This window comes from Augochlora pura, chromosome 8 (assembly GCF_028453695.1).
Source record: "Augochlora pura isolate Apur16 chromosome 8, APUR_v2.2.1, whole genome shotgun sequence".
Taxonomy (NCBI): Eukaryota; Metazoa; Arthropoda; class Insecta; order Hymenoptera; family Halictidae; genus Augochlora; species Augochlora pura.
In genome coordinates, this window is record NC_135779.1 from 11,261,375 (window position 1) to 11,284,931 (window position 23,557).

General features: G+C 38.4%; 2 protein-coding genes across 7 annotated transcripts in view; one reads left to right on the plus strand and one right to left on the minus strand.

Moving 5' to 3' along the window:
- Raskol (Ras GTPase-activating protein raskol) overlaps positions 1–23,557 on the minus strand; it is a 335,723-nt gene that overhangs the window by 177,453 nt on the left and 134,713 nt on the right. The gene's annotated exons all lie outside the window — the stretch shown is intronic.
- Positions 15,523–19,792, plus strand: LOC144474613 (uncharacterized). Its single transcript, XM_078189693.1, has 4 exons — positions 15,523–15,578; positions 15,921–15,996; positions 17,259–17,452; positions 18,460–19,792. The coding sequence occupies exons 1-4, from the start codon at positions 15,523–15,525 to the stop codon at positions 19,790–19,792; spliced, it is 1,659 nt and encodes a 552-aa protein (XP_078045819.1).

Genomic DNA, 23,557 nt, shown 5'->3' on the forward strand with positions numbered 1-23,557 from the left:
ATTTCGAAGGATGTTGTATTTAAAGCTCTCGTTTAGAGGGAGTAATGTATGCTAACTTAGCAAGTTACATCATGTTTTTGAAGATTATAGGGTATACATTTCGTGCAGTTTAATCAAACAGCTATGAGTTTGTAAAAGGATTACAATGAAATGTGTTACACACGTGTTAATTACTCGGTTTCCTTCATTTTTGTCGACCGTTGTATGTTTTGCATCAAATATTTACTCATTTTAATTTATACGTGCACGTCCTTTCAGAAATACTAAAGAAATACCAATTATGTAATATCATTAACCAATTAACTGTTGCAACATGTTTGAAAAGTGTGTAAATAACTGTAATTATACTGTATGTTTCACTTAAATACTACACCTTCATAAGATCTATAATTTATTAAATACAGATATATCCTTTTTAATCAGTTAGCTGCTTTTAACGCCTATACTCGTAACGAGATATTTTATACAACGATAATATTCGTTAAAAACAGCTAACTGGTTAAATATTAGCTTCCTTCACATGTCTTCGTACTTCCGTGTAAGGATTCACTTGAGATAGAAATACAACTAATCTGCAGCGGATAGAAATAGCCTCTGACATAATCGGTCAGAATGGATATTAGCTAAACGTGTGTGTACATTCGTCGAGGAAAACTAATTCACCGGATTCAAGCAGCTTGTTTAATCGAACGGACAATTTGCATTTGCTGAAAAATCCTTCGCGATTCGAAGCATCGCTCCAAGAGAAAATATCGGAGCGCGCAACCGCCTGATCGAATAGTCCCCGTTTGTTCCATCCAGCACAAGTGACATACTTATGGACGGGGGTGTACGTTCCGCACGCATCGTCGCCTCTATCTACGAGCGATTAATAAAACAGACGGCACGATACACCTTTCCCAAGATAATTCCCTTCCTTGACACAGTTAGGAGAGCAGCAGCAAACTTCATCCCGGCTTATTGTGACACTCGATCAATTATCAATTAAACCGCGGCCGTCCCGGGACGGCAACACGGCGCAGCATCGACGTTTAATAATCCTCTAATAAGACCTCGATTCGGCGGCCGTCCGACGGCCGGACCTTGCGATTTAAATAACCACGAAGATAGTGGGTGTCGTTCGGCAAGTACATCTCCGCGAACAGGTGCCATTTAAATTTCAATCTGTCCGGTGGGCGCCGCGTCGACTTTCATCCCGCCAGTGGGTGCCATTTAAATTTCAACTTCGTCGGTGGGTGGTCCCGCTTTCATCGCTGCCGACAAGCAGTCGTTCGAACGGCCATTTTCTTCATTTCGAGCCTGATTCGGCGAGGATCCACCATCGACTTTCGAACATCGTCGTTTACCGAATCGGCGAATCATCGATGAAATTGCTCTCGATCGATCCACCGATTTCTTCGCGACGGTTCCGTGTTCTGAAACGTTCCGATCTGCTGGCAATGCGAAGAAACTCGCGGCCATATTGCAACTATCTCGAACTTGCTTTCAACAAGAAAGTAATTACTTTGCCAGGGATGATTGCGCATTTGTACAATCGCGGGCATGAGAAATGTGCACGCGCTACAATCCGATCGAGTAATTTTACATCGACGCCGCTGTGTTGCATTTTGAAGTAGCGACGATCGACTTTTTTTCTGCTCCCGTTCGCTTCTGCGAATTGTGCTAAGCAAACAGTTCATAGCGCTTAATCCCTTGCTATAGAAGTTCAAGTATCGTTTGTGGTTTTTCTTTTCATTTGTGGTGTTATTTTCATTTGTGGCGTTTCTTTCGAGTTGAACTCAAATTCTGTTCTCTTATTGGTAATATTTATTCGTCCAAATGCATTCATGCAATAAATACTTTCCTGCCTCTTCCAAGAATTTATTACAATCGAAAAAATCATTTCAGTTATGAAAATAATGAGATTAATTAAACAATACCACGCCTCTTTTTATTTTCTATATGAATTAGGACTTAAGAAAGTCTGTAAAAATTAACAAAAATAAATTCATATACTCTAGAATACTGTATAAAAAGTAACGTTCGTCGTATCCTTAATACATTAAAATTTACGCAATAGTTCTATTATACATCTACAAATGTCCTGCAAGTGTTATGTAAAAATGTATCAATTGCATTAAAATCAATGGCACACTTTTAAGAGAAGTTACAACCATAAAACAAATTAAAATTCTGTCCAGTATCTGATAAAACAATTCACTCGCGATTATATCATTCAAAGGATTAAATAACGATCAGTTTAGCACACATTCGCCGCATCTACCCGTGCACAATTACGAACAAAGAAAAAACAAATTTCCAAAGGTCGACATCAGAAATTTTTTTTTTTTCTTAGAGGTTTAACGTCGTATCAGCTGCAAGGCTATTAGCGACCTTCTATTTAAATAGACCTTATATTTTGTTTATTAAGCCTGTATCTCTCAGAAATTTTAATAGGTCCTTGATTTTGTTGCTGTTTATGTTATCCTTGAGCAGTGGTTTTAGTTTGTGTTTGGTGCGCATATAATTGTATTTTCGGCAGTTTAAGATTAGGTGGTCCGTTGTCATTTGGGTGTTGCATTCTTCACATAGTGGGGAATGGTTCTTTAGTTAGCAGATATGAGTGTGTGTATCTGGAATGACCAATTCGGATGCGGGTAATCGCTACTTGGTCCCTCCTGGGTAGTGTACTGGTCATTTGATAGTTACTGAAAAATTTTTCTGTAATGTTAGTTATATGGAGTGGGGCTGATTGTTTCCATGTAGTTTCCCATTGTCGCGTTAGCTGGCTTTTGATCGTTTTGATCAGACATCAGGAATTCCTCGATCAGAAAAGTGCCAAGAAATAACGGCATTCGAGGAATTCGTCTAGAAGGAGGTGCGTAGCTCGAGCCACGCGCAAACTCATCGCCGCGATCACGTTAAATAAGCCATTCGCGAGCATCCATACTCCGTTTACGACCCTAAATTCTAGGAAGGGATCGGCGGTTCGATCTGGGCCTCGCAATTAGCGCGCCAGAAATAGCAGCGTATCCGGCCGGTACAGAGAAATTGCGTTCAATCAATGCCCCGCGATTGCAGAGTGCAAGACGAGTCTATTTCCCGATGGGCGCGCATTCGAATCGTAGAATCGATCTGATCCGATCCGATTCGATCCGATCCGAACCTGGGAGAGAGAGAGGGAGAGAGAGGGAGCAGCCTTGGGAGCCCTCCTTCGAATTTCCTCTCGATCCCAACGACCCGATGCATCGGTCAATCGCGCTGCGGCGTATCGCGATCGATTCCACGAAGATCGTAGATAAGCATCGGCGGCGCCGCGAACGCGTCTGTTGCCTGCAAACGACGCGCATAAGGATCTGTAACGTGCACGCGTGACGGATCGTGCGTGCAATAAGAAAAGCCACGGGCCGTATTACGCCGGTCTGCCACGGATCCTGGTTCTTTGTGAGCGAAACGTGCGTCACGAGATTCTTTTTCATTCGCCACGCGTACCCCGTTGCGCTCTGTCTTCCCCTTTCTTCGCCGGCTTGTCCCGTCGTCACTTCGGAATTTTCGCTCGCTAGGACGCACAGTAGTCTAAACGGTAGATCTAGGTGGTCAAAATCCAATTTTGTAAATACCGAAGGTGTTATATTTTTGTAGCTTTAGTTTGAAGAACGATGGTGAAAAGTTCTTTCTCTATGCGCTTGTAAATTGTATTTAACATGATTTAATTTAATTTGCTTTGATTGAATTTATTTCAATTTTATTCATTTTCATTTAATTTGCTTTAACTTAATTTATTTAATTGGCGCAAACGATCTTTCCCATTAGATAAATGTGGCAATACACTAATTGTTATATTATTCATACGTTATATTTGGTAATTGAATGTTATTATTGAAATATTCTTCGTAAAATGTCAGGAATTCTTACATGACATGCTAAGGTATTAACATTTCTCATGTTTAATATTAATCATACCGAGTTCTGAAAGTGACAAATTTGTCTCATCTTGTAAAAATTATAAGATTATGCTTATTAGGGATTTACTAATTTTTATTACAACAGTTTAGCGATTTGTGTTGTACACCTTATTGTTTGTTCTCTCTACTTAATTATAGATTCTATTTTTTGTGTCCTTACAATATTTGATTACGTTCCTACATGTATATTGCATATGTTATAAAATATTGTAAATAATAACATTTTCACATTCTAAATAATAACAGTTATATATTCTGATGTTTTATCAAAAAATGTAAATTCGAAGGTGCACAAAATTTTGGCCATCTAGATCTACTATTTAGACTGCTGGCGTCGGCCAGCCTCGATCCTTTTTCTTTGCTATTTACGCCACCCTTTCGCGTGTCTTATTTCTGTGCACCCTTCCCTGAAACGAGATCGATCTGCTTACCACCCTTTTCCCAACGGAACATCGCACAATGGTCGAAAATGCGATTCTACCTAAGGAAAAGGTTTTCTGTTGTCATACTATGCATTTCCTTCAACAATATCTACATATGTATATTAACACTTTGTCATACTTTGACAAGTATAATCGTCATGATACAAAATGTTGCAATTTCTTCATGACGAGTATACTCACCATATATTAGTTATTGAACTATATACAGGGTGTCCCGGAAGTCGTAGTACAACCGGGCAGGGGGTGATTCTACATAAAAAAGGAAGAAAATATTTTGGTATAAAATTTTTTCTTCCGGTTCTCCGTTTTCGTGATAATCGACTTCAAAGTTCGTTCAACTTGTAAACGATTTAATACAATATACTTGGGTACGAATTCCAGGACACCCTGTATTTTTCAAATGTGTCGTATTTAAACAAAATATGAAGAGATTCAACATGTGTGTACTTATAGTGTAATTAGTATAGTATAAATAAATAATTATAGTAATATACACACTTTTGAAAGAGATTGCAACAGTTACCAGGTTAAGTTGATATATCATTCTTTTTTTCTTGTTATTACTACTTATGCACTTAACACGTTGACTGCCAACTACGAGATATCTCGCAGGTTGTTTACCTGCCCAGGACACCAATTACGAGTTATCTCGTAACTTCTTTACGGATCAATTTTGTATATCTACGACAAAGGTCGTACAATGAAACTGTAAATTAAATTGGCTTCTGGGACCGGAATCCTTGAAAGTGCCGTGGCAGTCAACATGTTAATTAAATGGGAGCATACAACAAATATAAATTTTACATTCTCTTAAAGAAATCATTACAGTTGAATAAGTTCTAATTATTATAACAGTGACGAAAATGATATCACAATGGCTTAAAATACCTATTTATTTCTTCTATTTTGTGTTTAATAATATTTAATATAGACCGAAGAGAATAATTTAACAATTAATCTAAAAAGTTTAAACCTAACTCTCAATACATCTAATATGTATAAAACGATACTAGGAAATCGTATGAAAAGTTCACCCGTTAAAATGATGATTTCCAGTGACGAAGGTGTGAATATATTGCTGTTTTTCTTTTTTGCAAGCATGAATAACATTATGGCGGTGCTACAAAGGGATCCGGCATTTCATATACAACAACCTAATATTTCTCATGTTACGAGCTCCATGGGGTGAAGCGAGGAGTACGCTAACGAGATGTACACCCATAAATCTTTATATAACCAATCATGATGCTCTATTGACTGTAGAACCAGAATACAAGACATTAGGGTACCACATGCTTCTAAGTAAATAGGTCAGCAATCTTTTAAATTACGATCTTATGGAGTTATTAAATAGGATTAACCATCTAGATCGGTATTTTAATTGCATCAATTTTTAGTAAATAACCGAAGGAAATTATAGATCTAAATGAAGACAGATGGCGAGCACGAGAAACACGTAAATTCATTATCGAAGTAAACACTGCAGATTATAAACGAGACATATATAATTTATGATTAAAAACAATGTTATACAAATAATTTTGGAGACCAATGATACAATTTGAATAACATTTCTCATAATTGTTTTCGGTGTAATAATATTATTCGATACATTATATAGGATATTTTACATGTTGGTAAAGATACCATATTATTATTTCACTTGTCAGTAATTTAAATTATTCATTAATATCAAATATCACTTAAAGTGTATAAAGATCTTCGACCATCATGATTAAATAGCGGATTTATGCATCTATAACAAATTAATAATATAATGCATCAACAACTTAAAATTAAAATATCGAAATTGAAAATTAAAAGAATGTCAGAATATCGAACATAATATGATTCAGAACTCGTTAAGATGATTGAAGAAAAAATGAATTTTCTATTTCCTACAATCAACGCAGACCATTTCCATTTTGGACGAAGATCCACAGTCGGGTCATGATTATTCATGCGTACACCCTCGTCTCGCAGCATTCTCGTTCACGAAAGAAATAATCGCAGCGAGGATCCCAAAAGGAGAAATCCACGGGACACGGCTGAATTTTCCAGGCGATCGATCGCCGAAGAAAACGGGTTCGGGACGGTCCTAATTAACGATTCCCGCCATCAATCCTGAATTGGCGAAAGGTCGCCGCGCGGCGCAAATCGCGGAACATCGAGATACAATAAACCGTAATTAGCAGGCGAGCCTAATGCAATCCGGCCGATCTCGGACGCGGCCGTGATATAAATCAAACTTATTCGCCGGCCGGCCCTTCGGCCCTCTTATCGATGCGCGGCAGAGATAAATCGCGAGGGGGAACCGTCGGCGAGGGTAGTAATTAGTTTCAGCGACATTAGTCATTAGCGGAACGCTTCCTCGTGTCCTCTTTTGTGTGTCACTCATATACCAGGCCTTTCGATTATTACGGCAGCCGGATGGGACTTAAGCGCGCACGATTTACCGCGGTTTGTAATTAAATTAAAGGCCGATCTTCGCGGCCGATCGCAACCGCGAGAAACTTTGTATCGGTGCGCGAACCGCCCCCGGTCGAACGGCAGAAATCTTCCGAAGTACGCGCAGGTACTTCGTGTACAGGCCGCCTTCGGGGATAATACTACACTTCTATCAAGCGGTTCCCGGAAAAATCTGCTTCGCGCAATTAAACGTTACCACTTCGCCGATGAAGTTTATGCTAATGCTACGAGACGCGGGGGATTCCGGATGAGAAAAATCTGCGGTACCCGTGGCGCACGATGGCGAATAATCACCGGTGAAGTCGTAATAATTATTGCTTCGGTTTCACATCGGTTACATTTATGGAGATACGAAAGTCTGTACTAAGGTAATGCTATCGAAGTTAGATACTAATTAATATTTTGACGTTAATTTACAAGTATAATATTCGTTGGGAATATCGCGTGTAATTACATCTAAAAGCAATTATAATTTGTTCGAACATTGTTTGTGCCAACGATGAACAACTTATTATATCACGTCCTTAAACAAATTTTTAAATGACGTTTATGCAACTAAAATATTCGACCGTTATGTTACCTTTATTTAACTATGGAAAAAAAGTAATATAAAACAATAACCGTAACTGTGAAATGATTAAAAGATTTTATTACCTGTTCATTAATATTATCATATCTGCTAATTAATAGTTCTGCAGAATTTGTGATCTATACCTAATTAATTCATTGATAATCTTCATAATTTGTTCATGGATCTCTCATAATAAGCATATTGAATAGAATAAATAATATGCAAAAGAAATCAATCATTTTTGATAACTTGATAATGGAAATTTTTCCGATATTACCCGGCTATCTAGAAAATCGCGAAGGCTGTTACCCGCGGATATTTTCTTTGCTAGCCGCGTAATAATTCATTACTTTCTGCTGTGTCACTAATACGCTAAGTAATTTCTGTTAAAACGATCGTCCATCAAGGTGGCAAAAAAACACCGGCACCCGCTAGCAAAGGTTAAATTGGATCACATTATCATTAACCATATATGATTCACAGATTCGCTCCTCAAATTCCTTCTATCCCGAATATGGTCCTCGATAACAATTTGTCAAGGATTCTTTTCAATTCCTAATGCGCAACATTCCATGCGATGGCATCGATCACTTCCACCGTGTTAAATAACTTTCGTCCCATCTCGTTCGGTCGTCAGAGGACCGCCGATTTTATGCGATTATGGCATACACGATTATGCACTTAGATCGCGGGACTCGATGAAACTTTCTAATAGACATGTAAACGCTTGATCGTGGCGTATTTGTGTATATTTTCTAAATTGACTTCAAGTCGGAAACGAGCAAACAAGAAGGGAAAACTCTGTGATTTGATTTAGATAAACGGCGTCAATTACGCGCTGAAAAAAAAGTGTAAAATTAATTTTACTTACAGCTATTGTGAGTTCTGCTAAATCGTTTTTAAATTGCGTAAAATGGTAGTCGATTAAATATCATAACCGTGGAGAATGTTTGCAAAATAGTGTAACGGAAAGTTAAATTTTATATCTAATTAATTCAACAGTAACAGTAATTTTGGAGCTGTTTAATATTCCACAAAATTAAATTCTGCCTCAAACTTGTAATAAATACATTTCTCGTAGAATTTACAATTTGTTAAAATGTCTGATATCTTCTGCTATAATCACTGATTGTCAACAACTATAAAAACGAGCCGCGAGGTTCGAATACTCGTATTCCCTTTCCTCGAATTCTCCATATTCGTTTACAAGCTGAGGATCAATTCGAGAGAATTTATGGTACTTACGGTATTATTATTTATATGTATGATACTATTCACTACGATAGTATTTATAGTTTCTGAGTAAGAATTGTTTGTAAACTGAATCTGAGTGACGAGTATGACGTTCCACGTTCGAAATACGAGAAATATTCATCTCGTCGCAAGCTGTTCGAAAGCTTTAGTTCCAGCATAGTTCGTTAAAAGTCGGCGACCGAGGCATTTCACCTGATTTCGTAGTTCTCGAGTCAACCGACAAGATTTAGCTAAAGCAAGTAAAATTTTCCGGTCGCGTTACAGGATCCACATCGCGCATCCGACGAAGAATGTCCGCAGGCTGGATCTAATCGAGGAACAAAAACGACCTCGTGGAGAAAGAACTGACCAGCTGTACGCATAATGCGCGAGATAACGCGAAGTGTGCGTAATGTCCGCGGAGAATTGGACGCAGAGACTCTGGAGGCGTGTTAACGAGGCACCGATAAATTAGTTCCATATCGTTCCCTGTCCCTCGTATCGCTTTACGTCTCCCGAACGGTGGGTCCGTCCCGTCATTGACTACCGTTTCCCTCTAACGTGTCTTCGATAACTGTAAAGGCGGAGAGAGCCTGCGCGGACGAGGAGGGTCGAGAGATCGAGACGAGCGAAATGGGAGAAAGAGAGAAAGACGGACGAAAAAAGGCAGGAGAAACGAGAAAGCGAGAGGAGGGAGAGAGAGAGACAGAGAGGGAGAGGAGGGGAAGACGAAAAAAAGGATAGAAAAGACGCGTCGAGGACGTCGAAAGAGGAGACACACGCACTTCCCTCGTTCCATGCGGTGCCTCGAACGGCGTCGTTTTTCTTCCCACGCAAGACTCTCCCGGCTTCGTCTGCGATGCGCATCCGTTGTCCCTTAATCTCTTTTCCCCGACGTCGTTTAATCTCCCCATAAATCCGGCACTTACTTTCTGCGCGACGAAAGAACGCCGAGGAGGGCTGGCGGAATTAAGACGGTAACACGTTAATTGCCGGCTCGCTTCTAATGGTCAGGGAATGCAACGCTCCCGGGGCCGTTTCGCCCCGCGTGCACCTCGGATGCACGGAAAAAAGATTCCAGACCTGCCGCTAACGAAATTCAAGAGGAGACTTGCGAGTTCTAAGCGCCGACAGCGTCGAATTATGTTTCTCGACGACGGAGTTCGATAACATTTTATTCGAATTACGGATGAGAATGAGCAAAGTTTTATTCGACATTGTCGAATTGATATCGAAGCGAATTAACATTTATCTAGATAAATAATATCCATGATTTTATTCGAAGAGAAATGCTTTGGGATAAGAAGTTATTTGTTATTGGACCAAGGATTTAGCTTTATACGAATTAATTCGGAAAATAATCGATTTGAATGAAAATTGAGTATTATAATGCTTTTCCATAGTTCTTGATTAATTTTTTTCTTTTTAAGTTTTAGAATCAATTTATTGTTAATTTTCAGAATAGATAGAATAATTTGGATAGTAAATGCTTATTAGAGTAATTTTATAAGTAATAAATTTGTATATTTAATATGTCCAATGAAGTAAGGAGGCAGCTTCATAAACTTCAATCTATTGAAATGATTGAGGGAAGATTAAATATTCGTATTTTCATTATTTTATTCTACGAAACACGTTCATATTTTTATTATATTATTCTATGAAATACATTCATATTTGTATTATATTATTCTACGAAACACATTCATATTTTTACTATATTATTCTATGAAAGATATTCATATTTTTATTACATTATTCCACGAAATATATTCATACTTTTATGATTATATTTTATGAAATACATAGACAAATTTAGAACCATTTTAACGAAATCAAGCGTAATCCTCCCACCGTCATCAGTTAATCATTTAAGCCGGTTCCTAAGAAATTCGAATTTGGGAAAACCGTTTGCAACCATGAATCAGAGTGTACGAAAAAAGAAACACAAAATTTTGACATACTTTATCGTGGCTAAAAAAAAATGTAACACATGGTATAAATTAGGATGTCGTTCGCTCGCGAGCGTTCATTTCGCGAGGGAGCATACGTATACACGTGTACATGCTCTGTCAAGCGAGAGGACTGAAAAAGAAAGTCTAGTGCAGCGGTGCATAGTGACGAGGAGAGAAATGGGGGGAGCGCCGGTGTCGAGAATAAAAGTGCCTAGGGCATACCGACACCGTGACACAGCCCTGGAACCGCCGTGTGTTTTATGTTTATACGGGGTGACTGGATAGGTTTCACGAACGGACCAGTCCTACGATGGGTTTAGGATTGGGGTTAGATAATCCATTTAGCCGAGAAACTCCTTGTGGTCAGAAGAGTCAAGTTCTCCTGCGCTAATACCGAAAAGATTAGGTCTCCAGACTAGGCAGTAATTCACGGACGTTCGCGGAGACAAGAATTTCCATGCACTGATTTAACCTTGCCAATTTAACTCTTACTTTGACGAGACTAGTAATGGAAATTTCAGTAATGACTTGTTCAGAACAAGAACTGTCGATCTGTCTTTTTTTTTTTAAGTCAAATTGAAATTCGTAGAATAAATATTTTCTTTCTCTTCTAAGAGATTATTAAAACACCAAGTCATTGTTACCGCGACGAGAATGTTACGGCAACAAGTCAATAAAATAAATAATTATGTTTAACTATATGTTCGCCATTAGTTGCAATAACTTTTTCTCATTTATCAGGTTGTTGTTGAAGTATACTATAATTTGTCCTCAGAAATGAAAACTACAATATTAAATTACAATAAATGGCGAAGAATATTGAACAGAAAAATTTCAATGTAACGTTTGATATTGCATTAATAAAATAAATTCATTTAGGTACTCCATTAGTTCTAATAGATAATTATAAAGTACTGTCGCGAGCAACTTGTATACCCTTCACTTACTGATACGATTAAGAAACAAAATGTAAATTGTCAGACTTTTAAATCACTATAAACAATAATCACAATAATAACTGGGGTCACAATAATAACTGGTAACAGCTTTTTCAAGCTTCGATGATTTAAATTATTTTTATTACATTTATATTATTTTTATTTTTCATTAATTTCATACTCAAATCATATTTATAAAAAGGTCATGTAAATATTTAGTTTTAGAATTAGAGAATTAATAGGCATGGAATGCAAGAAAAAGTGAATTTTTACTGAAAAAGTGAACTTCATTTGAAGATACACGGATGAACGAACAATAATGCTTAATATGTCGGTAACTGGGACTCTGACCCTATTACCGTCTTTTGTAGTAAAGGGTTTCTGCCGCCAGCAAATGAACGAGACAAAACAAAAGAAGCAGACCGGCGAAGCAAGATCCAGCCGATCCGAAGACGACTAGCGAACGCGTTAAACAGCCCTCAGCCGTCGAAGTGAATCCACCTCAAGATCGTCATCAAAATAACCCCGACAATTGAGACAACAAAACCTCAAGGATGTGCGTAGAAAACCAGTTCGCCGTAACGTCTCTCGAACGGTTACCATTTTTGCAGAACGTCGAATCCGTCTATTTCTCGTGTAATAAACCAGTGTATCAGCAACACGGGACCCGATAACAATCGCCGCGGACTGGTTTCACCTTTCGCTGCCGGGCAGCCTGTCAATATTCATCGAAACGAATCGGCCGTTGCCAGCAACCTTTCCCCCGGCTGTTTTCACAATCGTGAAACGACGCCCGGTGATATTGATTTTCCAATTATATCGGACGATTAAGAACGATCTATCTATCTCTCTCGTTCTCTTTCTCCGTCTTTCTTTCGGCGTCGATCGGAACCGATCGGTTGCGAAACCGGCGCGATATTGCGAAACGCTCGAGTCAGGTTCACCAGATCGCGAATCAACGGTCGCCGGTCTGAGCCAGTGTTCTGGAAGTGTTGCGAGCGTGTTCGGAGCGTGTTGCCGAGCCGCGAAGCGAAAGGTCCGCCGATTTTTGCGGGACCGTGCACCACGCAGCCGCTTTTATGCTCGTTCCACCGTTCGACCGTAACGAAACCGCTGTGTACATATATATATATATATAGAAATTTATGTATATGCATATAACACGTTTATACACATGTACACCCGCGCGTGTATACAAGGTGTTTACTTAATTTTTGTAGACGTATCGCCGAGCATTTTCGTTGATCAGAAATTGCTTCTTAGGATGAAAGGTTATTAATCTATTATTAGTGACATGAAAAATTATCGAACTTCAAAGAATAATTGTTTAAATAGAGAAACGAGGACATTATCAGTTTTTTAAATGACATTGCATGTTCTTTATATTATTGTAGTCAAGACGAATTCAATGATCTATAACATGACTTGCACTGACAAATTTGAAATTTGCATCGTTTATTTAATTTTATTTCATTGATAAGTCTGTTACAAAAAAACTGCCAGTAGAAACATTCAATGAGAAGAAAGATATCAGGTCGGCTATTACGATGAATATAAAATACAATAATAATTCAGAAAAAAGTTCATAAACACAAACCATATATGTAAATTAAATAAATTGAATAAATTGAACTTGTGACAAATTTATGTTACAGCTCCATGTTCAAAATGTAATCCATATTCCATAATACCTAAAATATAATCCATATTCCAACACCCTATAAATCAAATCGCAGCAGGGATAATTAATTTGCAATCAGTGCCTTAATAAGCAAACTTAGTTCTGTTTCTATTCGAAGGCGCATTTATTTCCCATAAGTCCAATAAAGCCTCTCGGTGAAGTACGTGGAATGGCATTTAAAAAAATGAAGATGGCCTCGACTATTTACGGAAAAAGTAACGATCTTGTTAACTCAATATTTGATCGTGTAACCGATAGGAAACCGATAAACTTCCGTTCGAAATATTTTTTGTGTCGGATTAACAGGACCGTTGGCGAGATTGTGTGCGAAAGTTGAGGAAACACCCTGTATACTGGTACCATAGGCAGTGGCTGTCGCGGTGTTTGAACAGGTAAACGTCACGACGCCCCGATACATCGACTTCTCGATATTTCATCTGGCGTTTACCGGTCCCCGGCGGAGCACTTATCTTTTTCACGGTGATTCATGCTCGTGAAATTTTCGATAAGGAGTTATGTGCGTCGTTTATACCGGTGAATCAGTTCTATGCAGTACACCGTCGATAGTCGATTGACTAGGGTACACAGAGGAGGAGGGGAAGGGTTACCCCCCGTGAGAGGCTTTATTGGACTTACGGGGGAAATAAATGCGCCTTTGAATCGAAGCAGAGCTAAAGTTTGCTTATTGAGGCACTGATTGCAAGTTGATTGTCCCGGCTGCGATTTGATTTATAGGGTGTTGGCTGAGATTTTGCTACTTTGATCGTGGATTTATAAATTGAATGATAGTTTCGGTTGCCGAGATCGCGGGCGATAAACGGGGATTTATGCGGTATTGAATTTTTCATGGCGCCGTGAACTTGTGGAACCGCGAAGGATAGTTTGCTGTTGCATAAATATTGATGGGGTGCATTGTATTTTATAATAACCGTTTTGGTTTAAATATTGTTTTAGTTTAACAGTTGGACGGTGAAGCTGTTTGATCTATAAATTTTGATCTATATAATTTAATGAGCTCGGGTCATTTGCAATTCTGTTTAGTAATTTCTTTCAACATTGTTTTCTAACTATTCTTCCAGTTAGACAAAGTAGGTTTTCCGTAAACCTTAATGATACAAATTTAAGCCAATTCTGTAAAACTATATACATTATATCATGGGTCAAGATAGACCCGAGGCTCGTCTTTTAAGTATTAAACCGTTTTGGACGAATGTCGGCATGTTGATGATATCGAAAATGTACGTATTATATCAATGGTTGCAAGCATATAATCTGTATATATGCACGTGCGAAAAATATCAGTATACATTGTTCATTTCTCTCATTATTTACGTCTTCGATACATGAATTAGTTCTGTGAGGAAACTGTTCTTAACAGTTACATAATTACTTTTCAGCAAAGGGTTAATATTTACAAAATGTTAGAATACCGTTCTGTGCAGTGTTGTGCTAATTACATTATGTTGCAATTCAATTTTGCGTACATTTTTATGTTTTTCCTTCACATTCCAATTTTGCGTCGCCTCTGTACATTTCCTGCTCTTATTATCTACTAAGTTATTATTTTTTAATTCTTAATTTTAATTCAATTACATCATAATTTTTCATTTTAATTCAATTACATCGGAATTCGAAATCTGATTCAACTACATTGTAATTCATAATTAGCGTAATTCAGCTACATTCTAATTCGCAATTAATGTAATTCAGCTACATTCTAATTCGCAATTAATGTAATTCAACTACATCCTAATTAGTAATTAATCTAATACAACTTCGTCTGAGTCGTAATTAATCTAATACAATTACGTCGTAATTCGAAAGCGATGCAATTTAATTACTAGTATATTGTAATCGTATTCCAACTGATATTACGAATTACGTACATTGCAATTTAATTGGATGGACATCTGAATTACGTATTACCACGTGACTGATTAATAAGGTAATCGTATCTTACCATGACACAAGAATGCATGTCACTGCTGAGGAATGTTTATTTTATCTTTCAAATTATTCTCTCGTATTTTTACACGCCTCATGATCAATCGGAAGTTGCATAGTTCGTGTTCATTACGAGAATGAATGATCAGAATCGAAACAGATGATGACCATCGTCATCCGTATTCGATTTCAAGTGCTTTGGACATGAAGGATATTTAAATTTCCCGTGGAGGAACCTAGTTTCCGTGTTTTCCAAATTATGCGTGAATGAGCTTTTCGAAGACTATAAATTCGGCATAAAATTCAGAGGAGAAGGGATATATGGTGGAGCATAATTTTTCACCATGACGGAGACCTGTGAGAAATTTGCCTTGCCAGCGAGGATTAACGTACTCAAATTGTAAGTTCGCCGGCAGATTTTTAAATCAGGAGCTTTTGATAACGTGTTTCCCTAATTAGAGATGCTGTAAAACTGTACTTTGGTTTTTGTAATCGTACTTTTTGTTACTCGGTCGTTTATTAAGTTTGCAAATTCGACTTACCATGTGCTCTCTGAGAATCATACCGACTATCCTTAGGTAAAGATTTCCTCTTAGACTCACCTGAAATATAAGGAACAACGTGTTAGTCAAGTGTTACGAATTTCCGAACAAGATACAAGATTTTTTTCTTATTTTCGAAACATACGTTTTGTAAATATTCTTTTAGACACTGCTGTGATTAGATATTTGTTCCATTGCAGTCAAAATAAGAAAACAGGCGAATTGTTAGGAGTGTGCACGGAGTTCGAGAAGAACGCCAAGCCAACACCAGCTGCGGTAAGATATACTTACTGTAAATTAATACTGAATATTCTATTTGGTTAACAGGATAATTTTCTATTTAGAATTTTAGGAGAATTTTACACGCTGGTAAATCGCAGATATATTTATCTGTTACCGTCAAAAATTAATTCAAATATCAGGAGCGTTTTCTAGCCTGTACAATTTCATTATAACACTAACCAATTAAGTATTACAATCAAAAAGGTATAATTCAATCAGCTTTTAAATAACAAAATGATTTGTCGCAGCATCGATATTTCATTTAGTAATGAGAAACTGATCAAACTTATTGTTTACGATATTTTAAAAATACAAGAATATCGTATAGAATTATCATTGTAATATTATTGAATGAGTGTATAATATTTTATACAAATTCTGAATAAATTATGAATTATATAAAATATTACATCGATATAGAAGTATAAGGAATATTAAAATCACTTCAACATTATCAATTATTTAAGTTAGAATTAACCCTTTGCATTCGAAGCCATTTTAGTTCTAAATCCAGAACAATGTTTCTAATCAACAGTTTTCAATAATCAAATGTTTCTTTTCAAATACAAGTAAATATGACAACGTATACATTATTTTGTAACGTAATTTAACAATTTTTAGAAGCGTTTCAAAGTGGCCACTCAAATCCGAACAGATTACTACAGCGATTATTTAAAAAATAATTAACAAACATTCCCCCCGCATCAAGCCGACAGTAACAAACCCTCGTACTAACAAAAATGAACGCGTCCGTCTTCTCTCTAATTAAAACTTAATTTCATATTCGACGACTCTGCGAAAGCGCCGATCCCATCTTTCGTGTTTAAACGAATCCGTTCGCCAAACGCGACCGCTTCACCGGAAGCGAAGCAAAACCGAGAGAGATTGATACGGTGAAGCGCAATACACCGTCGTCACGATCCGAGGAGTTGCTCAAGACCCAGAAGCCTCGGAACGCAAACAAAGTGCAGACACAGACGCCGATTTTCCAATCGAACACCTCGTGGTTGCGTGCGAGAAATGCCTGGTAAAAGCTGTTTAGAAAGCGTAACGCAGTCGAATAACGAAAAAATAATAAAAAAAAAAAAAAAAGAGAAAAAGATCGGAACGGAGAATAACGACGACGTGTGCGCGTCGAACGCGTTTTCGCGAAAAAGATAGCGAACGAAAAGGCCAGCGGGGACAGGCGGGGAGGATGAAGGAGCAGCAAAGACCGTGCGCGACGATACGAGCTGTATGTAATTCGATTCCAACAGCACCGTGGCCTTCAACGTTCAGCAACCACCTGCTGTCCGCGCTATCCATCGGGATCTACGGTCCTGGAGTGTCGTCTCGAAGGTGATCAACCTGTGGCACATGTTGTCCAGGTACCTGCGGATGGGAACACAGCCACCCAGAAGATGTGCCTTCTCGTCGAGACGAAACAGTCGCCATCAGGCCCATTATCGAGGTAGGAAGACAGGGCTCCGGGCAAATAAATCAGATGTTCCACGGTAGACCGAACCCGCGAGTTTAGCGACGCCCTTTGCCGAAGGATCGTTTACCGATACTAAAGATTTCACGATTCTCTTAACGCTTTCTTGACCTATTTCCCGCAGGGTCGGGCATCGATCGATTTTTTTTTTAATTAGATTAAGGATCAAGACGAGTGTCTTAGACCCTTTGAGAACGTATAAAAAGACAGCAAATGAAAAATAAATTTGTTATTATCTTATTTTTCATTTCTTCTTGACGCGACTTTTGCCAATTGCGAGGTTTTTCTAATATATCATTTTTGTAAGATTATTTGATTTTCATTTTAGGACACCGGTGAAACGTCAACCTAGACGATATTTTGATCTTGTTAGTTTAATTTTAAATAAAAGTTAGATAAACGCATATTACAGCTATATCGTATTTAATAAACTGTTGAAATTAGTGACAGAACAAAATACGAAAATTTATTACTATTTTTGTTGAATATTTCAGTCAGGACATTTAATATTTTTACCAAAGATTCATACGTTATATGTAATTATTAACCCCTTGCACTCGAAGCGGCGCTTCTAAGGCGCCATGAAAAACTATTCTATTACGTTTCAAAATAATTTTGACATTATAATAACATCATTTAACATTATTTAACACTATAATATTATAATAAATCCAGTAAATACATAAGATAAAATACAGTAAGTTACTTCACATGGAAATACTATAGGTCAGAGGAACGATTTTAAATATCGACTTAAAACAGCTCGGAGTGCAAAGGGTTAATTATTGTATATACACATATTTTGACTATATCTTGCGTCACATTCGTCTTTCGCTAACAGTCAAATTTGCTATAACAACTTCGTTTCTAACGTCGCTATTGGTGGAGACATTTAGATGGAAATATGTGAACCACCCTGTATTCAGCTAGGAAGAAAGGAAGCGAAGAGTTCACATTTCTCACGAAACATTTCCATTCCGCAGAATCATATCCCGGCCAAAGGAGCCCGAAGACTGCCCCGAAGAATATGGTAATGGAACATGTAAAAACAACGCATCATCCGGGACGACGTACTGCCTAGAGTCTCTGAAGCGTCCAGGAGGAGCGACGGCATTGGCCAGTATGGTGCCGACGGACAGTCCGAACCTGGCGACGGAGCTGGAGACCACCAAAGTTGACAGAGACGGTAATCGTCCGTACTCAAGGATCCTATACGGTCCGGTCGAGGAGAGGATCGCGGAAGCCTCCAGCTGCGAGGCGAATTCGCGTGATCCGGCGGTGACCTTCATCGATTGCACGGCGAGTCGCAAGGGGACATTGGCTAGGGTCACCAAGCGCTTCAGCGGGATCGCGAGCCGCGAGAAAAACTACTACGAGACCAGCGTGGAAGACGGTGACCCGACGGCTATGAGTTACCAACGACCGTCGCAGAACGACGGGTGTGTGCAGAACGTTCTCGAAACGAGGGTCGACAAACATGGACCAAGAACGCGTCTGATCAATCATCCGACGGATTGCGAGCGCTATTGCGGTAACATGGAGTCGAAGTCGAGCTCCGACGGACCGTCCGCTAGGATAACCCAGGCACCGGGCGAGTCTTTCCACGAGCAGAAATGCCTGGCGAGTGCGCCGGCCCTTGGAAACGATGTAAATGAACGCAGGAATGGTCTGGATCCGTCCGAAAACAAAAAGTCTAGTCCCATTAAGAGCAGGGTAAGCTGTCCACGGCCGACCCGTCCTAGACCTTGTTCTCCGCTAGAGAATTCGAAATCAGAATCGAGCTCGGTCGATCAGCTTCAATTGGACTGTGCCGATGCGATTAGATGCGAATCGATTAAGTCCGCCACTACGTCAGAAGCTGCTAATGCGCCAGTCGAGGAACAATGTAAGGCGATGGAACTGGTTGACTGCGTTAGCTCGAAGCTGAGGGACTCGAAGGCGAGAGGCAAACCAGGATGCGCGGCTCCCAAGGAAACCTCGGACTGCCCCAACAACCATGTTCCTCGGGTAGAACCGCAGGAATTGTTGACGTGTTATAGGGATTACGTGCCTTCCACTCTGCTGGACCGCTACGAAGCTTGCCGATCGAAACGAAACGGTCTTCAGGATCAGTGTTTCCTGCCTGTCCCGCGGGCAGTGATCGAACTGAAGAAGAACGATGCGATTTCGCGGAGCTGCGATCAACGAGATACACCGAGCTGCGAGAGCGCGGACTGCCGTAGCGTGGGCAACAGTCGCACATTGGTGACACCGCCAGCCAGCGTCAATTCTGCCTTCTTCGAGAACGCGACGGAATTAACGGGGAATGTTTGTTAAACGTGTTTCATCGATTTCGTTGCGTTGTGGTCTTGTAATGATTCGTGAACGAAGAATAAAGAATCGTGAGTGCAAAATTAGTGTGTCAAAGATTTTTGCTTGATCTTGATTAGAAATACATCGATAGTTTTGTAAATTGATGCAATTGGTCATCGGTATAGTAGATTATCCGAAATAAATATTCTATTATTCGATCATTCGTATTCTTATGATTATTATTTTTTTATTATTATCATTTGTTATGTATCAGTGATAATACCCATTGATTCTAACAAAGGTACATATAGAATAGTATAGAAATAGAAAAAGAATAAAGAAGGGAAAATATATAAAAAAGAACAAATACGCATAAATTAATAGATGCGTGAACACTATGGCAGATTTCTGATCTAATAATTCGAGATTAATTCATATAATCAAGGTTTCACTGCACTCAATATGTTACAGACTTAAAAGTGCCTTTTTATGTAAATTGTACGTCATTTTTAGACTTTTATTGTTCTTTTATTATTCTTACATACACTATTACTTATTTTCTACATTGCCCAATTTGTTTATTATATTAATTTATACACTTGTATAAAAGATACAACTAGTTATACTTAGGTCGCGGAACTTTATGCGTTCGCAGCATATAAAATAAAGCGATCGATTCTATAATCAATCATCGCAGTCGTTGCAGTATCTTCGACGTTATCTAAAACGGCAATTCTTTCAGACGAAACCCGTGCCGTCTCCAGAACCCAAAACAAAGTCGAAGCCATCGAAGAAGTCGGAACCAAAGGATAAGAAAGCCGAACCTACCCGCGCAAAAACGATTCGTGTGAGGCGAGTGAAATCTAGAGAATTGTACTCGGGATCGGTTTATATAGACTGCGATTGCTATCATCGAAACGGATTGCAACACGATTGCCCGCGTACTTCTTGCGGCGGTGAGTGTTTTGTAGTAAATTCAATTAAATGTTTTGCGGGGAACAATGCCGATCGTATTCTAGAAACGGGAAACGCAACATTGAAAATTACGCAACTTTTTTAATCGAGTCAAATCAATACACTCGATCTTCGTGCACATTTTCACAAACAAGGGAAACTGCAATTTTTAAATGTTTACGGTAAATGAAAAATAAAATGTCAGCTCAACCGATGTTCGAAAATGGTTCTAGGAAATAATATTTTCAAAATTTTAAACGTTATCAGATAAAGGAAAAAGAAATTCTTAAATTGAAATTTCTAAATGGTTTCGGCAAATGAAGAATTAAAGTTCCGACAATTAAAATTTTTAAACAGTTTCAGAGAAATGAAAAATAAAATCTGTTAAATTGAACATTTCAATCGGTTCTGCTAAATGAAAATAAAATTTCTATTCAATTCTCTGTAAATGTAGAAAATCCGAAATCGAATTATTTGTAAAAGTCCGGCTGCAAGAATAATTTTTATGACTCTGTAAAAATCTAAAATGATGTTCATTGCAACAGCGCGATTATGGAGCTAATAACGATGAATTTTTAAGGATCCTAGTTCTGCGAATCGGTTCGCATAAAGCTCCATTTCGATGCAAATCCCAGTTCTAGCAACGGCAAATGAAACTTCGTCCGCATTGGCTGTGCAGGTCGTCCGCCGTGTCTAGTGAAGCCTTGGCCTGAATGCGATCTGGGAGTGTATTTCATGGACAAATGGGAAAAGTACTACGACCATTTAGACACGATACCACCCACCTCGTTTTGCGGGCCGAAGGAAGCTTGGCAAGCGATCCTCGAGGAGGAGAAACGAAAACGAGCGGGGGATAAAGGTCGTGAAGAACTGTTACCGCAGAATAATGAGACCGGGGATGGCAAACAGCCCGCAAAAATTGTTCATTCCAAGAAACTAGAGGACACCGTGTGCGAGTGCTCGGAGAGACCAGATGGAATCGCGGAAGAATACGTGATGATACCCATAAAAGTGAATTCCAAGGAGTCGCGAAGTGTTAAGAGTGATAAATCGCCCGGTTTTTGCGACAGTAAGTGTAGCGCGAGTGTGAGAACGGAAAGCTGAGCGTTATTATACTAATTTTTCTTGAAAGATCGCTTCCATTTGCTGGAGGATATGAAATTGAATCGGTCATATTCCCGCGAATGTTTCTATATCATTATGTTACAAGTGTCTAATAAAATTGTAATAACAGATTCGTGAGTTAAAAAGAATTAAATTTTTACGTTCTTCGGAATTGGCTCGAACGTATTCTGTCTTTATTAAAAACCTATTCGGAAATCTTAGTTGTGTTAAAAGCCTTTTAACAAGTTGATTCGTCCATAAATAATCTGTTGATTTTTACGTAAAATCGAAACTGTTTGCATTAATTGCAAAATACAGAAGCTACGTAGGAATTTATTTCTTATCTCAATCATTTCAATAAATTGAAAGCATTTGAATCTTTTAAAAATTCTCAATGTTTTGTATTTGTTCTATTCATTTTTACTCCGATTGCATAAAATTCGCGGTCTATCCGTGAAAAAGACAGTTTTCGAGTTTCCTACGAACGAAACAAACATAAGCCCGTGTGGCGATGATTAGGTGAAACGAAATAACTGGATATTTACGAGCGAGCGTACCGTCATAATTGGATTTCGACCAATTCGTATGCGGCGTAGGGCGAATCATTTGCGGCTATTTACGTTTTGTGATTCTTTCCACGTTGGAAACTCGTTACGAAAAGAAACAAATGAAGCGTACGTGTGTACCGGAAGTCGCGGTACACGGCTAAGAATACTGTTTTATTTCCGGCCCCCGGAAAAAATAGGAGACCAAAATATCTCGTGGATCTGCTTCAGGGGCGAAGATGAAATTCTCAGTTTGGGCTACGCCCGCAATACTTTCAATTTTCCTCCACGAACTACACGAAATTGATATAATGCATGATGCTATGCACCAAAATATACCTCGAATGTAATAACTATATTATAGAACGCTATACAAAATCAAAATTGTTTGTCTTAACTGCAAGACATAGAATTTAGATATTTTCTTCGCCTCTCATTAATCGATGTACTTTATTAATCCTTTGCACTCGGTTGTCCCCTCTCAGGGGACATCGCAATTCTAGTATATCACTAAATATTAAAGTTTATTAGCGATTTGCAACTATTTCTCGATGTCTACAAATTCATATAAATCGATTATTATTATAACAATATTATATATACATATACGTATGTACATATACATAAATAATAATATAAATGTTTATAAGCGCTGGTAAGTGACATCCATGATGGTGCCGAGTGCAAAAGGTTAATAACTCGTTAACGATGTCTCGGAGAAAATTTATCTAAAGAAAAAAGTTGCTTGAAACGATCTCAGGTATTCCTCGTTTCCGGACTGTTAGACATTTTTTAGACAGCCTGTATTGTATCCGTATAACACGAATATAACAGAAGTTATCGAAATAAAAAATATAATCTGTTGAATTACTTTTTCATTTTAGTCAACAACTGAACGAATGATCACGACAATCAACACTCTCGAGGTCTATTCCTTGATAAATCACTTTATAAAATTGCCGCTAACATATCAAACATTACAATTGCAAACGCAAAACATTTTTCTCAAATATTAAATCAAAGCAAATATTCGGTAAACAGTTGGTAAACAGTTGGTAAACGCGCTTGGCACAAACTGTAAAATGTTTGTTGAATTATGCAATACTCCGCAATACTTATTTTCATTGTCCTGTAATGTCTATTACAGTTTAGGAATTGTGGAAATAAGTTCCACCGGCTTCTTTTC